The sequence below is a fragment of the Elephas maximus genome, chromosome 22, assembly GCF_024166365.1.
Source record: "Elephas maximus indicus isolate mEleMax1 chromosome 22, mEleMax1 primary haplotype, whole genome shotgun sequence".
Lineage (NCBI taxonomy): Eukaryota > Metazoa > Chordata > Mammalia > Proboscidea > Elephantidae > Elephas > Elephas maximus.
In genome coordinates, this window is record NC_064840.1 from 69,843,821 (window position 1) to 69,861,654 (window position 17,834).

General features: G+C 43.6%; 1 protein-coding gene and 1 long non-coding RNA gene across 8 annotated transcripts in view; one reads left to right on the forward strand and one right to left on the reverse strand.

The window, feature by feature from the left end:
* The window catches only part of RBPMS (RNA binding protein, mRNA processing factor), a 203,792-nt gene extending 201,145 nt beyond the window's left edge, over positions 1 to 2,647 (reverse strand). For 3 of the 7 annotated variants that reach the window (XR_007514978.1, XR_007514977.1, XM_049866748.1), the window contains exon 1: positions 2,036 to 2,647. Coding sequence is in view for 4 of the 7 variants with exons in the window: in XM_049866748.1 (XP_049722705.1) it covers positions 2,036 to 2,101 (66 nt within the window). In the remaining 3 variants the exon portion in view is untranslated. The remainder of the gene's footprint in view (positions 1 to 2,035) is intronic. The other 4 variants (XR_007514979.1, XM_049866749.1, XM_049866747.1 and 1 more) reach the window with 4 other exon arrangements.
* On the forward strand, positions 1,710 to 16,703 carry LOC126066000 (uncharacterized). The gene is made up of 3 exons (XR_007514980.1): positions 1,710 to 2,050; positions 2,678 to 2,844; positions 3,104 to 16,703. It is a non-coding gene; the product is annotated as an uncharacterized LOC126066000 (long non-coding RNA).
* The last annotated feature ends 1,131 nt before the right edge of the window (positions 16,704 to 17,834 follow it).

Sequence of the window (17,834 nt, forward strand, 5' to 3'; positions counted from 1 at the left end):
AAAGTTTTGATAAACATAGTGACACTTTCTTAGAGCCACATGTCATTCCTACCTGAAGAGGAACACAGACAGGGCAACTGGGCAGGTAGGAGGCGGTCACTGTCCCGAGCTTGCCTGTGGTTGTATTGGTGTGCAATTTCACACACATTAATGGTAAGGCTCTCAGGAACAAGGCAGCCTAACCTCAGTCCTGGCAGCAGTTGAGACAGGTCCAGCAGAAAAATGTGACTTTTCTCTACTTAATTTCATTAAGTGGGTCATGTTTTTGGAACACTCAAACTTCTTTTGCTGCCTACCAAAAGCAAAAAATAATCTTTGGTGTGCCTGATCAACTTTTTCCCAATTACAAGTTTTCACAACTGGATGATGAGAGAAAGATGGTTTCGTAGTATCTGTTTTTACCCCTAGAAGTAAAGAGATTGCCCATGTAAGTGAAACAAATATCTAACGAAAGCAATGATTGTCTTGGTGTGTTAAGCGGATTAAACACATTGCATTCCTTAAAAATACAAACTTGCCATCATTTTTTAAATTTTACTTAAGTGATAGGGAAATAAATAGCAAAGCAACCAGTAAAAAAAAAAAAAAAAAAGTGGAACTTGCGATTCAAATTTCCAGCTCTTTGAAAAAGTAAAGAAATATCAGTAGTATTACTTCGCTTGTAATAAAACATGCGAAGAAAACTTTTCAAAATAATACTTCATCATAAAATAGATAATTTCCTCAAGTGAAAAGGCAATTTTCATCTCACCACAATTCACCTAGGTTGCACTATCATACAAACGTTAAAGAGGAGAATCCTACATTTATTTTCCATCATTTTACATTGTCTTAGTTCTCTATCTTCCACGTTGAAGTGGTTCCCATATAACAGACAGACAATATCCAGCTGGCTTGTGTGTATTAATGAATTCCCCCACGTTTGGTTTCACTATCTGAATTTGTTTGCACACACAGTATTACAATAATAATCTCAGTTTCTGAATCACTCTGAATTGGCTTACCACTGTATTCACCTTATACATTAGGATGCAAGACCTAACAATGGTATCTAGGTCAGATCTAGACACATACTTTCTAGCATTTGCACAAACTCTTAAAATGTTTAAGAATTCAGGCGATTGAGATCTTAAAAAGTAAGAGAAAAATACTATTCTTTGCATCCTAGATTCTGTACCTGCCTGAACGGAGCTATTTAATAGGGTACCACAAATATCCTATATACAAAATCCTGAAAAGTTTGAGTCCCTCCCTACATTTACTGAGCTTTGTTGTTTCCACCAAAGGAACGCTTCGCAGCCGCAAAGTTCTACCGTTACTACCGACAAATCACTTAAAATTTATGTTCAGAAATAGCCTCAAGGGTCATTTGGTGAACTGTTAGGTTTTTAACCCTTTTATTCGTCTTCCCACATCTCCATCGTCCCTAAATTTGCAAAAGCTAACTGCCCAGGTTCGGGGTCTTTGACTCATCAAAGAATGAGGCTAATGAGTTATCTATTCAACCAAAATGCCTCCGCTTGAAAGATTTTTCACCAAGAACTTTTAACACCGAAAGGGAGGGGGGCGGGGGACAGAAGGTATCTTTTAACGAGAACTTGTCCCCGCCTTTCTTACAACACCCACACACTATAACTTCCAATCTCAAACGCAGAACTAAACCCTGACCCTGCGGGTCCTAATAATCTGAGGTCACCCAGGAGTCACCTCTCAATTCCTCTTTTAAAATCCCAAGCAAACAAAGCTGATCATTATACTTAGAGAAGTCTCCGAGAAGTCCTCAAAGTTACGCAATTTTAGGCACGCAGACGCGCGTGGACACACAAAAACACACTCCAAAGATACACCCTCCCGGGGCCAAATTGTGGGGTTGTGTCTTGGGGCAAGGACAATATTTCAAACCTCCAGGGGCACCCAGCCCGTCGCCCCGGGACAAGCGCCCGCGCCCCGCCGGCTTCTCCCTCCCGGCACTTTGGAGAAAGCCAGCGGCTCGCGCCCCCGGTCGCACCCACCACCGCTCCGGGCCACTCGGTACCTCTTCCTCCTGAAGGTTGGCCTCGCTCGGGGTGTTCTCCTTCTCGGCTTTGCTGCCGTTGTTCATCTTCCCGGTCCTTTCTTCCCGGGCGGGGCTGGGGCGCGGGGCTGGGCGAGGGCGCGCTCGCCCACTCTTCCCTTCCCGGGGCACCGGGGCTCCCTCGGGTGGGGCGCCGCCGGCTGCGGAGGCTGGAGCTGGGGCAGCGGCTGCGCGGGCTCCCGCGGCGCGGCGAGGCTGCGGCGGCCGGCGACTCAGGAAGTGCGAGGGAGAGACCGGGCAGGGCGAGGGCAAGGGCGGACTGAGAAGGGAACGGAGACAATCGGGACCCGGGAGTGAGACCTGGAGGGCGGGCCGGCGGGCGCGAGGGAAGGAAGGAGGAAAGCCTGGGGCTGGAGTTGGGGCCGGGGCCGCGCTGCCGAGCCTGCGGGCGCTGGAGCGGGGAGCGCGAGGGGCGCCCGAGAGGAGCAGCTGGTGCGGGCGCCGGGCGCGGGCTCGGGGCGGCTGGGGCGCAGGGGCCGGAGAGCCGCCGAGTGCGCGCTGCTGGCTGGCTCTGGGCGGACGCGATCGGAGCAGCCTCCTTTCTCTCGCCTTCCTCCCTCCCCTCTGCCCTCCTCTCCCCTCCTCCTCCCTCCGCCCTCCCAGGACGTGGGCTGCGGGCTTCAGCCCTGAGGGACGGGACCGGGACGACGGAGCCCCCCGCGGGAGGAGGGGCTGCACCGAGGGCGGCTGCCGGGCGGCCGGATGGCGCGCGCCGGGGAGGGGCGGCGTGCGGCGGGCGGGAGCGGCCGACCCCAGCCCGCGACTTCGCGGTAGGTCCGAGGGCGAAGGCACCGGAGGGGGGGAAGGTCAGCGCCGCGGGCTCACGGGCTCCGCTGCGCCCCACGGCCGAGCGGGGTCCGAGTTGCGAACTCGCGTGTCCGTGCGCGTGAGCTTGGAGAGGGGCTTCGGGGAAACAGGCCCTGCCAGTGCGGAGAGCGGGAACTGGGGTGTGCTACTTTAGCTTGCTGGCTTTCCGCGAGGGATTTGCACCCCTGTCCCTGAGTCTACCCTCTTTTACTACTCGTTTAGGCACAGTTCTTCCCTTCAGCCAGCAGTTTGAAATGACGGCCTGAAGGAACTGGAGAGACACCCTGGGGCAGCCTGCTCCCAACCGGCTTTTTAAAGCGCAGTTTCAAGCCCACCACGAACGTCCGGTCCACCGAAGCCTCTCCAGCCTCCTTGCACGGGCTGCTGCTCTCTGGGCTCCTCATAGCTCTTGTTCAGACCTCCCACAGCCCTTATCAGGCTCTTTGGAATTATTTGTTTACCTGGCTGTTTTCCTCACTCTTCCCGGAGTTTCTTCCAAGAAGACAAAGACCGTGCCCTGTTTATCTTTTTAATCCCACGGCTATTTAAATACACTACCTGGTATATAGTAGGCACTTAATAAATATTTGTTGGCCAAGTGAACATTCCTCAGTCTAAGCAGAACTTGAGGTCAGTAGAGCTGATCTTCAGATGGCTCGAAGCATGCAGAAGAAAAAAAAAAACCCTTCACTGTACACCAACCTTGGAAGGACTGCATGGCTTCTGTTTCAGTCTCCGTAAAGTAGAAATAGCTATGCTTATCTCCCAGGGTCATGCGAATTGAAGAAGATTATAGATTGATAGAGAGGCCCGTGGGTGGCACAAAAGGTTAGCGCTGGGCTACTAGCCATCTGTGGTTGGAACCTACCCAGAGGCTCCAAGGAAGACTGGCCTGGCAATCTGCTTCCAAAAGGTCACACCCTTGAAAACCCTGTAGAGCAGTTGTTCTCTGACACACATGGAGTCGCCATGAATCAGAACCAACAGTAACAAGATAGATTGATAAAAATGTAGCACCCAACAGCCATTCTTGCTCAGCCGAAGTTCACAATATATGGAAGCCAACATGATTATTAAGAAAAGTTCCATTTCTGCTGGGCCTTGGAGGGATTCTCCAATACTGGCTCCTTTAAGCTTTCCAACTTGACTGCTGCAAACATAAGTTTAAAACTCCACATCGGTACGTTCCCCCCGCTTGCCACTGCTAGGAATTCTCTTTCACATGATGCTGTTCTTTCACAGCAGAAATCACAATTTCTAATCACTTATTTTTTGTTTATTTGCTTTTGTAACGTTATCTCTTTCTCCCCCACTGGACATTCTGGACCCTAGTATACTGGTTTACGTGCTGTTGCAAGTGTGGTAGGGCTTGCAGATGAGGCCTCTGCCTTTGGGAAGTTTAAAGTGGTGTTGTGGAGACAAGATACCCAAAACAACGCCACAGCAACGTAATTGCAGAATTCTGGTTTAAATTGTCAAAAGCAGTTTAATTGTCTAAATGTAGAAAATACTTGCTTCAAGCATACCATGAAGAGAAAAGCAGTAGTGATACTTGGACTTACATATTGGGTTTTACTTGGTGATCTGAAGATTTTGATAAGGATAAGGTCTTCTGTAAGAAAAAAAATGTTTTTCTTTAATTGCTGTCGTAATATCATTTCTCTATGGTAACAAAAGTGAATCCTGGATGAAACTAAACCAAGAGTTTATTGAAACTACAATTAAAGAAGCTGAGAAGGACAAGGGTTATTTTGTTCCTAAAACTTGGTAACTCACTTGTCCTTGTTTTGATTATTCATTTGTCTTAATTGGGAGCTCTTTCCACTGCCAGCTTCTCCCTCAGTTATAAAGGTTAGAGGTGACCACAAGGGGGCAATGTCTTCCTGAGCAATGATTGTGTGGTGGTCTTGGGCCCCAGAGATGGTCAATAATGGCAGAACTTTGTCCTCCTTGGCTATTCCTGCCTGTTACTGAGGACACTCCACAGAAGGGGATTGTCTTGTTGGAGCCTGGCAAACGCTCAAGAAAAGTGACAGTTGATGTAGTCATTGATGGTTCCAGTCAGACCCCACTGATGAGTAGGTGGAATACGTTGTGTGAGTTCAGGATGCTGGGAAAACCTCACGTCCTCCTACACAGGGAAATGTAGCTTCATTCTCAGAGTAGAACCTGATTCTTTTGTCTTTCAGCCAAGCCAGGACTTTGTCTACTGTTAAAAGTCAAAAACCTCCGGGATAAAAAACAAGAATAGGTTTCATGAGAGGATCTTTGTCTAGATTGTTCAATGTTGCATTCCCAATATCTAGACAGTGCCAAACACGTTGTCCAAAAACAACCAAGCCTGTTGCCGTAGAGTCGATTCCAACTCATAGAGATCCTATAGGACGGAGTAGAACTGCTCCATAGGGTTTACAAGGTTGTAATCTCTACATCTCCACATTTTCTCTCGCAGGGCTTCTGGTGGGTTCGAACTGCCAACCTTTTGCTTAGCAGCTGAGAGCTTAACCGTAGCAACACCAGGACTCCTGAACACATAGTAAGCACTCAATAGTTAATTTTTAATGAATTAACACATTAAGTCATCAGTTATTGATTCTCTAGTCTGAATGAATTAGATCCTTCCAAGATCCGGCAGGAAGGACCAAATTAGTGGGGACATCTGAGATTGGAGAGCCCCCATAACGTCATGGCAGTGATTTCTACTCATTATTTTGTTCCAAGGGGCAGACTCTAGATAGAGACCTTGTACACAGTGGGGCACCTAACGAGATTTCAAGAAAGAAAAAATAAAATCACGGCACTATATTGATACATTCTGACACACACCTCAGTGTTGTATCCTCTCACCGTATTTATTCAGTCTGTATGCTGAGCAGATAATTCAAGAAGCCGGATTGTGTGAAGAAGAACGGGGCATCAGGATTGGAGGAAGACTAATTAACAACCTGCAATACACACAGATGATGCAACCTTGCTTGCTTAAAGTGAAGAGGACTTGAAGCACTTACTGATGAAGATCAAAGCCCACAGCCTTCAGTATGGATTACACCTCAACATAAAGAAAACAAGAATCCTCACAACTGGCCCAATGAGCAACATCATGATAAACGGAGAAAAGATTGAAGTTGTCAAGGATTTTGTTTTACTTGGATTCACCATCAACGCCCATGGAAGCAGCAGTCAAGAAATCAACAAGGTATTTCATTGGGCAAATCTGTTGTAAAAGACCTTTTAAAGTGTTAAAAAGCACAGATGTCCCTTTGAGATGCCACTAAGGTGTGCTTGACCCAAGCCATAGTATTTTCGATCTCATATGCTTGCAAAGTCTGGACAATAGAATGGCCCCGGACCGGACAGTGTTCCATTCTGTTGTACGTAGCGTCGCCATGAGTCGGAACCAACTCAATGGCACCTAACAACAACAACAATTGATACACCAGGTTACCCACTGCCATGGATTAGATCTTGACTCATAGCGACCCTAAAGGACAGGGTAGAACTGCCCATAGAGTTTCCAAGAGTGTAAATATTTAAGAAAGCAGACTGCCACATCTTTCTCCTGGGGTGTGGCTGGTGGTTTCAAACCACTGTCATTTTTATTAGCAGCCGAGCAATCCATTGCCCCACCGGGGTTCCTTCTGATACATCAGGTAGTTTGCAATCAAGCAGGGAGACCTAGAATATTACCGTCAATGATGAGAGTGAAATTGAAGATGTTTTCGGAAGAGCACGTACGGATGGAATTATATGCCAGGAAAAGAGGGATTCCGGTTTTTTATCCTTTCCATAAAGCATGGTTTAGACTTATTTAGAAGAATGATAGAGTAACGTATTACCAAACAAAACCCAATGAGAATCTGTAAACAGACTCTTGCTATTTATAAAACTTTGGGAGTGAGGGGAAAGAGTTTGACAGCGTGGAGGAAAATGTCAGGATATAAATGGTCTTTATGACCTGTTCACTACTTCAAAGAAGAAAAGTTTCAAACATGAGATCGCCTCAGTAGCAATAGTTTCCAGACACATAAATATAATTATAAGACAACGAAGGGATTTTATATCCTGGAAAAATTGGGCTAATGACCAAGTAACATCTGCTTCTTCCCCTGCCCACCACCCTACCGCACAGCTGTCTGGCCTACAAAGCGACATGCTAGATTGAAAGGGAAATACTGTACACACCTGTATTTTTTATTACTCATCTCTGTTTCTCTGGCAGTGTTCATTTGGAGGCTTGCTTTAAGAAATGCAAACCTGTAATTATGTCTTACGTGTTTGTCTCTGAGAATTGCAGACATTAAAGGTCTATTCCGAGGCTATTTGTGCGGCATGGGTTTTTGTACCTGTGTTAGCTCTGAGGTAGAAGGCTGCGTATCTACCACATGTGTTGTGATTGTTAACTTCTGTATCCTATGCTGTACCAAAAAGGTCCTGAGGCCAGAGGATGTGCTTTGCTGATTTTTGCCATCCTCACACCTCTCCCTCCCTCACACCACTCACCTCCAGGCCATCACTGTCTCCCCCTGATCTTACCTCCCAAGTAGTTCTCAGATCCAATCACTTCCCTCTAATCATTTGAGGAAACTCTAGCAGCCACATGGAGACGCCCACATGGAGGAGAATCAAGGTCCCTGGCTTACAGCCCCAGCTGAGCTCTCAGTGGACAGCCAGCACCAATTTGCTGGCCTTGTGAGTGAGCTGTCTCAGAAGTGGATGTTCTTAGCCTTAGTTCAGCTACCCCAGCCGACGCCGTGTGGAAGGGAGATGAGCTGTCTTCACTGAGCCCTGCCCGAATTGCAAAATGGTTACCAAAAAAGTGAATGCTGTTGTTTTAAGCCACTAAGCCTTAGGGTGGTTCGTTATATAGCAGTATATAACTGAAACATAATTTGGTACCTGGAAGTGGGATCCTGCTATAACAGAAACCTAAAACATTTGGCAGTGGCTTTGGGATCACATGGATGATGGAAGCTAGACGAGCCTTGAGGAGTATGTTAGTGAAGGCTCGAAGGACAGTGAGAATATTGTTATCGGAGTCTGGAGAAAAGGGGACCCAATTTATGTATTGGGAGGACAATTAGTCAAACTGTAGCCTGGAGCTACATGAAAGGTAGAGAAGGTGCCTAATAACATGTGGAACAGGCTAAGTAAATTTCTGGACGGAATGTTGAAAGAGCCAAATGGTTTATTATGATATAATGTAAAAGAAGAGAGATGAGTTTTTTAAAAAAGAAAAGAAACTTCTATTTTCAATCAGAATTTAGTAGAAATATAAAGAAGCCGGGACTTGCAATAAATCTATTTCTCATTCCTGGCTAATGTTGTTAGGTGCCGTCCAGTTGGTTCCGACTCATGGTGACCCTATGTACAACAGAATGAAACATTGCCCTGTCCTGCACTATCCTCAAAATTGTTGCTATGTTTGAACCCACTGTGTCAGTCCACCTCATTGAGGGCCTTCCTCTTTTTCACTGACTGTCTGCTTTACCAAGCATGTTGTCCTTCTCCGGGGACTGGTCCCTTCTGTTAACATGTCCAAAGTAAGTGAGATAAAAGCTCACCATCGGCACAAAACTCTTGAAATAAGAAATAGCCTATGGCCAAAGGTCAAATCCAAGGTGCTACCAGGAAAATGTGGCCCTACCTAAGTTCAGGCCAAGGGTGTGCCTCTGGTAGGCAGCCTCTACTGTGGCCCCCAGTGATTTCTACCTCCTGGTATACAAGCCCTTGGGTAATCCTGTCCCCTTAAGTGTGGGCTGGATCTAATGACTTGTTTTTAATGAATAGAGCGTCCAAAAGGGTGGGCTATCACTTCCAAGATTAGGTTACAAAGGAACGATGACTCAGAAGATGGAGCCAGGAGCCACTGAGAATCATTCCCAAAGAGCAGGAGCGGACCTAATTGCTGTTGTTGTTAGCTGCTGTTTTGCTGGCACCCAACTCATGGCAACCCATGCACAATGGGATCACACTGTTGTGATCCATAGGGTTTCATTGGCTGATTTTTCAGAAGCAGATCATCAGATCTTCCTTCCTAGTCTGTGTTAGTCTGGAAGCCCCACTGACACCTGTACGACATCACAGCAACACACAAGCCTCCAGTGACACACAGGGGGTGGCTACACTAAGCACCTGGTTACCTTTGACTAGCTGGATGTCAGAATTGCTATGGACCAGTTTCTGCTGTGCCCCCTCCTATTTTCTCCCTTTTTTGCATAGAAATGTCTATTACAGATTTTCCGGCCTTGCTTTATCATTAGGTATGGGGTGTGTGGAGAACGGAGAATTTGTTTCTTTAGTTAACTGGTCTTCAGATCAAGAGAACTGTGTCTGAAGAGCCTTGCTAAAGGAATGGCCACATCCACACTTGGACCTGACTTAGATGACAATATCCTAGACTAGGGATTGACACACTTTTTCTATATAGGACCAAACCAGCCAAAAAAAAAAAGCACTGCCATCGACCAGATAGTAAATATTTTAGGCTTTGTGAGTCACATATGGTCCCTGTCTTCATATTCTTTGTTTTTGTTTTTTATAACCCTTTAAAAATATAACTACCGTTCTTAACAGAGGGGCCTTTCAGAAACTGGCCACAGGCTAGATTTGGCCTTCAGACTGTGGTTTGCTCATTCCTGACCTAGACGTTGAGCTGATGTGCAATAGGATGAGATATTTTGGGGTCTTAAGAGAGGAGATAGAAGGCGGGGCCAAGATGGCTGACTAGGTAGATGCTACCTCGGATCCCTCTTGCAACAAAGACTCGGAAAAACAAGTGAATTGATCACATACATGATAGTCTACGAACTCTGACCATCAAACACAGATCTAAAGAGTTGACCTGAGTGACAGGTTAGCGAAAAGCTGCGCCCTGAACCAGCGACCGCTTCTGGAACCCGCGACCCGCTCCACAGCCTTGAGCCCTTGCAGTTCCCTGGTACCAAGTGACGGGGCTGATAGCGGCTTGCTGAGGTGGGGCAGGCACGGGACACAGCCCTAACCCAGCCCCCTGGGGTAACCTCCGTAGAGACTCAGCCAGCACAAGCAGGCTGTACACGGACGCGGTTAATGAGAGAACAAGCAACCACGGGGAAGCAGCGACTGTTTTCAGAGCCTGGAGCCAGCATCCCAGTCAGAAAACCTTGGCGCCGGGCTTTGGACTGGGCGCAGGGGAGCTGAGCACGGCATCCTGACATGGCGCAAACACGGGACGCAGCCCTAGCCCCCAGAAGTGACCTCAGGGGAAGCCCAGTCAGTGCATACAGGCAGCACAGCGACACGGCTGACAGGAGGAGAAGTCACCGGGAGGCAGCGACTGGTTTTAGAGCCTGGGGTGCGGCATCCCAGCCGGGGAACCTTGGCACTGGGCTTTGGACTGGGAGCGGAGGAACTGACCACGGCTTCTGAGACAGCACATGCACAGGACGCGGGTCTGACCCTCGGGGGCAATCTCTACCCAGCCAGTGCACACAGTCAACGTCCCCCTCGGGAATCTCAGATAAAACAGTCCTCACCAAGCAAGATAAGTAACTTTGTCTGTATTCCTGGGTGCTACTCTCCCCTATCTATCTGATCCTTCCCCTCCCCTTCCCAGGTGGCTTCATTAGCATTGGAATTTCCTGGGCCAGAGAGTGAAGTGCTCTGCAGTTTTGTTTGTTTGTTTGTTTGTTTTGTCTTTTCCTAACCCATTCTCCTGGCCTGAGAGAAGCAGCTACAAAAAACCCAGGGACCAAGAATCCTTCACTGACTTCCCGAAATCGGACTAAAAATACAGAACCAGCTCCAGCCAAGCATATGAGATCCACAGTCTTGGGCTTTCATCCCTACAGGGAACAAGGTGGCTATTACAATGCAAAGGCAATTCTGATAGTGATCTGACTGTAATTGTTTTAGCAGATTACTGGAAAGACAAGTTTCCCAGGTCTGATATCTCTACCTATTAAACACAGCCCTCACTGACCCACAACGGGGAACTGAGGGCTGAAAAAAAAGCTCCACCCAAACCACCTAACCTCCTGCCATAGGGGTCTGAGGATAGTGACATCTACCAATCTGTAGAGGTACGTGCATTGGGTGCCTAAGGTACAGCTGCAGAGCTCACCCACCAAAGTGCTTTAGGAATAGAGACACATCTACCTCACTGACACTTGGGGGAAGCCTGTCAGCATCCTGTCCCCCCTGGAATGTGACCCCCTGCTGCTACTAGAATCTGGTGCACACAACTATCACCACTACTTCTCTAGATGGACAGGTGACAGTCTGCACCACACACTTGGTGACCCAAAATCAGATTCTACTTAAGAATAGTGAATGGGCTCTTAGGCTTATATTTCTGGTAACGGCCCAAACCAGCTGGTAAAAGGACATAAGTGATTCAAAGGCTACAACAATCAAGACAGTGCAATCTAGTAGCCCATCTACGTTTATTGAAAGAAAACAAAACAAGATGAGACTCAGTGAGCAAATATAAAATAAATCATTACGATATCTTATAGATGGCTCAGACAGCAGTCGATATCAAACCACATAAAGAAGCAGACCATGATTGCTTCTACAACTCCCCAAATTAAAGAATAAAAATCTTTCCCAAATGAAGATACAACCCTGGAATTGCCAGATGCAGAATATAAAAACCTAATATGCAGAATGCTTCAAGACATCAGGGATGACCTCAAAAATGAAATAAGGCAATCTTCAGAAAAAGCCAAGGAACACACTGATAAAGCAGTTGAAGAAATCAAAAAGATTATTCAAGAACATAGTGGAAAAATTAATAACCTGCAAGAATCCATAGAGAGACAGCATTCAGAAATCCAAAAGACTAACAGTAAAATTACAGAATTAGACAACTCAATAGGAAGTCAGAGGAGCAGAATCGAGCAGTCGGAATGCAGAGTGGGGGAGGCGGAGGATAAGGCAATTGACACCAATATAGTTGAAGAAAAATCAGATAAAAGAATTTAAAAAAATGAAGAAACCCTAAGAATCATGTGGGACTCTATCAAAAAGAATAACTTGCATGTGATTGGAGTTTCAGAACAGGGAGGGATAACAGAAAATACAGAGAGAATAGCTGAAGATCTGTTGGCAGGAAACTTCCCTGACATCATGGAAGATGAAAGGATATCTATCCAAGATGCTCATCGAACCCCATATAAAATTGATCCAAAAAGAAAATCACCAAGACATATTATCATCAAACTTGCCAAAACCAAAGATAAAGAGAAAATTTTAAAAGCAGCCAGGGATAAAAGAAAGGTCTCCTACAAAGGAGAATCAATAAGTTCAGACTACTCAGCAGAAACCATGCAGGCAAGAAGGCAATGGGATGACATATACAGAGCACTGAAGGAGAAAAACTGCCAGCCAAGGATCATATATCCAGCAAAACTCTCAAATATGAAGGCAAAATTAAAACATTTACAGATAAACACAAGCTTAGAGAATTTGCAAAAACCAAACCAAAGCTACAAGAAATACTAAAGGAAATTGTTTGGTCAGAAAATCAATAACATCAGGTAGGTCACAGAACAGAACAGAACATCCTGATATCAACTCAAATAAGGAAATCACAAAAACAAATCAAGATTAATTTTAAAAAGAAAAAAAATGCTCAAAACAGGGAATCATTGAAGTCATTATGTAAAAGATCACAATAATCAAAAAGAGGGACTAAATACAGGAGACATAGAACTGCCATATAGAGAGGAAAACAAGGCAATATAGGAAGATACAAGTTAGGTTTTTTACTTAGAAAAATAGGGGTAAATATTAAGGTAACCACAAAGAGGACTAACAATTCCATAACTCAAAATAAAAACCAAGAAAAACATAACAACTCAGCAAACAAAAATTCAACTACTATGAAAATGAGGAACACACAATTTACAAAGAAAAAGTCTCAGCACAAAAAAGTAAGTGGAAAAATGAAATTGTCAACAACACACATAAAAAGGCATCAAAGTGACAGCACTAAACATATAAAAAAAATTTATATATATATACTTATCTATAATTACACTTAATGTAAATGGACTAAATGCACCAATAAAGAGACAGAGAGTCTCAGACTGGATAAAGAAACATGATCCATCTATATGCTGCCTACAAGAGACACACCTTGGACTCAGAGACACAAACTAAAACTCAAAGAATGAAAAAAAATATATCAAGCAAACAACAATCAAAAAAGAGCAGGAGTAGCAATATTAACTTCTGATAAAATAGACTTCAAAGTTAAATCCACCACAAAGGATAAAGAAGGACACTACATAATAATTAAAGGGACAATTGACCAGGAAGATATAACCATATTAAATATTTATGCACCCAATGACAGGGCTGCAAGATACATAAATCAAACCTTAACAGAACTGAAAAGTGAGATAGACACCTCCACAATTATAGTAGGAGACTTCAACACACCACTTTCAGAGAAGGATAGGACTTCCAGTAAGAAGCTCAGCAGAGACACGGAAGACCTAATTGCTACAATCAACCAACTTGACCTCATAGACCTATACAGAACACTCCACCCAACAGCTGCAAAGTATATATTTTTTTCTAGTGCACATGGAACATTCTCTAGAATAGATCACATATTAGGTCATAAAACAAACCTTTGCAGAATCCAAAACATTGAAATATTACAAAGCATCTTCTCAGACCACAAGACCATAAAAGTAGAAATCAATAAGAGAAAAATCAGGGAAAAAAATCAAATACTTGGAAACTGAACAATACCCTGCTCAAAAAAGACTGGGTTATAGAAGACATTAAGGAGGGAATAAAGAAATTCATAGAATGCAACAAGAATGAAAACACTTCCTATCAAAACCTCTGAGACACAGCAAAAACAGTGCTCAGAGGTCAATTTATATGCACACGTGCATAAAGAAGAAAGAGCCAAAACCAGAGAACTATCCCTACAACTTGAACAAATAGAAAGTGAGCAACAAAAGACTCCATCAGCCACCAGAAGAAAACAAATAATAAAAATTAGAGCTGGACTAAATGAAATAGAGAACAGAAAAACAATTGAAAGAATTAACAAAGCCAAAAGCTGGTTCTTTGAAAAAATTAACAAAATTGATAAACCATTGGCTAGACTGACTAAAGAAATACAGGAAAGGAAACAAATAACCCGAATAAGAAACGAGATGGGCCACATCACAACAGACCCAACTGAAATTAAAAGAATCATATCAGATTATTATGAAAATTGTACTCTAACAAATTTGCAAACCTAGGAGAAGTGGATGAATTCCTAGAAAAACACTACCTACCTAAACTAACACAATCAGAAGTAGAACAACTAAATAGAACCATAACAAAAAAAAGAGATTGAAAAGGTAATCAAAAAACTCCCAACAAAAAAAAGCCCTGGGCCGGATGGCTTCACTGCAGAGTTCTACCAAACTTTCAAAGAGTTGACACCACTACTACTAAAGGTATTTCAAAGCATAGAAAATGATGGAATACTACCTAACTCATTCTATGAAGCCACCATATCCCTGATACCAAAACCAGGTAAAGACATCACAAAAAAAGAAAATTACAGACCTATACCCCTCATGAACATTAGATGCAAAAATTCTCAACAAAATTCTAGCCAATAGAATTCAACAACATATCAAAAAAATAATCCACCATGACCAAGTGGGATCTATACCAGGTATGCAAGGCTGGTTTAATATTAGAAAAAGCATTAATGTAATCCACCATATAAATAAAACAAAAGACAAAAACCACATGATCTTATCAATTGATGCAGAAAAGGCATTCGACAAAGTCCAACACCCATTCATGATAAAAACTCTCAGCAAAATAGGAATTGAAGGAAAATTCCTCAACATAATAAAGGGCATCTATATACAAAGCCAACAGCCAACATCATTCTAAATGGAGAGAGCCTGAAAGCATTTCCCTTGAGAACGGGAACCAGACAAGGATGCCCTTTATCACCGCTCTTATTCAACATTGTGCTAGAGGTCCTAGCCAGAGCAATTAGGCTAGACAAAGAAATAAAGGGCACCCAGATTGGCAAGGAAAAAGTAAAATTATCTCTATTTGCAGATGACATGATCTTATACACAGAAAACCCTATGGAATCCTCCAGTATACTACTGAAACTAATAGAAGAGTTCGCAGAGTCTCAGGTTACAAGATAAACATAGAAAAATCACTTGGATTCCTCTACATCAACAAAAAGAACATCGAAGAGGAAATCACCAAATCAATACCATTCACAGTAGCCCCCAAGAAGATAAAATACTTATGAATAAATCTTACCAAAGATGTAAAAGACCTATACAAAGAAAACTACAAAGTACTAGTGCAAGAAACTAAAAGGGACCTACATAAGTGGAAAAACATACCTTGCTCATGGATAGGAACACTTAACATAGTAAAAATGTCTATTCTACCAAAAGGCCTCTATACATACAATGAACTTCCGATCCAAATTCCAATGACATTTTTTAAAGTGATGGAGAAACAAATCACCAACTTCATATGGAAGGGAAAGAAGCCCCGGATAAGTAAAGCATTACTGAAAAAGAAGAAGAAAGTGGGAGGCCTCACTCTACCTGATTTTAGAACCTATTATACAGCCACAGTAGTCAAAACAGCCTGGTACTGGTATAACAACAGGCACATAGACCAATGGAACAGAATTGAGAACCTAGATATAAATCCATCCACATATGAGCAGCTGATATTTGACAAAGGCCCAGTGTCAGTTAATTGGGGAAAAGATAGTCTTTTTAACAGGGTGCTGGCATAACTGGATATCCATTTGCAAAAAAAATGAAACAGGACCCATACCTCACACCATGCACAAAAACTAACTCCAAATGGATCAAAGACCTAAACATAAAAACTAAAACGATAAAGATCATGGAAGAAAAAATAGGGACAACGTGAGGAGCCCGAATACAAGGCATAAACAGAATACAAAACATTAACAAAAATGATGAAGAGAAACCAGATAACTGGGAGCTCCTAAACATCAAACGCCTATGCTCATCTAAAGACTTCACCAAAAGAGTAAAAAGACCATCTACAGATTGGGAAAAAATTTTCATCTATGACATCTCTGACCAGCGCCTGATCTCTAAAATCTATATGATTCTGTTAAAACTCAACCACAAAAAGACAAACAACCCAATCAAAAAGTGGGCAAAGGATATGAACATGCACTTCACTAAAGAAGATATTCAGGCAGCTAACAGACATATGAGAAAATACTCTCGATCATTAGCCATTAGAGAAATGCAAATTAAAACTACGATGAGATTCCATCTCACTCCAACAAGGCTGGCATTAATCCAAAAAACACAAAATAATAAATGTTGGAGGGACTGCGGAGAAATTGGAACTCTTATACTGGGAATGTAAAATGGTACAACCACTTTAGAAATCTATCTGGCATTTTCTTAAAAAGTTAGAAATAGAACTACTATACAACCCAGAAGTCCCACTCCTCGGAATATACCCTAGAGAAATAAGAGCCTTTACACGAACAGATATATGCACACCCATGTTTATTGCAGCACTGTTTACAATAGCAAAAAGCTGGAAGCAACCAAGGTGTCCATCAACAGATGAATGGTTAAATAAATTATGGTACATTCACACAATGGAATACTACACATCGATAAAGAACACTGATGAATCTGTGAAACATTTCATAACATGGAGGAACCTGGAAGGCATTACGCTGAGTGAAATTAGATGCAAAAGGACAAATACTGTATAAGACCACTATTATAAGTTCTTGAGAAATAGTATAAACTGAGAAGAACACATTCTTTTGTGGTTACAAGAGGGGGGAGGGAGGGAGGGAGGGTGGGAGAGGGTTATTTACTGATTAGTTAGTAGATAAGAACTGCTTTAGGTGAAGGGAAGGACAATACTCAATACACGGAAGGTCAGATCAACTGGACTGGACCAAAAGCAAAGAAGTTTCGGGGATAAACTGAATGCTCCGAAAGTCAGCGGAGCAAGGGTGGGGGTTTGGGGACTATGGCTTAAGGGGACTTCTAAGTCAATTGGCAAAATAAATTCTATTATGAAAACATTCTGCATCCCACTTTGAACTGTGGCGTCTAGGGTCTTAAATGCTAACAAGCGGCCATCTAAGATGCATCAATTGGTCTCAACCCACCTGGATCAAAGGAGAATGAAGAACACCAAGGTCACACGATAACTATGAGCCTGAGACAGAAAGGGCCACATGAACCAGAGACTTACATCATCCTGAAACCAGAAGAACTAGATGGTGCCCGGCCACAACCGATGACTGCCCTGACAGGGAGCACAACAGAGAACCCCTGAGGGAGCAGGAGATCAGTGGGATGCAGACCCCAAATTCTCATAAAAAGACCAGACTTAATGGTCTGACTGAGACTAGAAGAATCCCGGCGGTCATGGTCCCCAAACCGTCTGTTGGCCCAGGACAGGAACCATTCCTGAAGACTACTCATCAGACATGGAAGGGACTGGAAAATGGGTTGGAGAGAGATGCTGATGAAGAGTGAGCTGCTTGTATCAGGTGGACACTTGAGACTGTATTGGCATCTCCTGTCTGGAGGGGAGATGGGGGGGTAGAGAGGGTTAGAAACTGCCAAAACGGTCACGGAAGGAGAGACTGGAAGGAGGGAGCGGGCTGACTCATGAGGGGGAGAGTAAATGGGAGTATGTAGTAAGGTGTATATAAGCTTATATGTGACAGACTGACTTGATTTGTAAACTTTCACTTAAAGCACAATAAAAATTATTTAAAAAAAAAAAAGAGAGAGAGGAGATAAGTATGTTTTCCACATGGGAGGTACATGAGTTATAGCCACATGCTGGATGGTGGTAGCTAGTTTTCAAAAATGGCCCCAATAATTTTACCTGTCTGTAAATGTCTACCTTATACTAACAGTTGGAGCTGGGTTCCCTCTCCTTG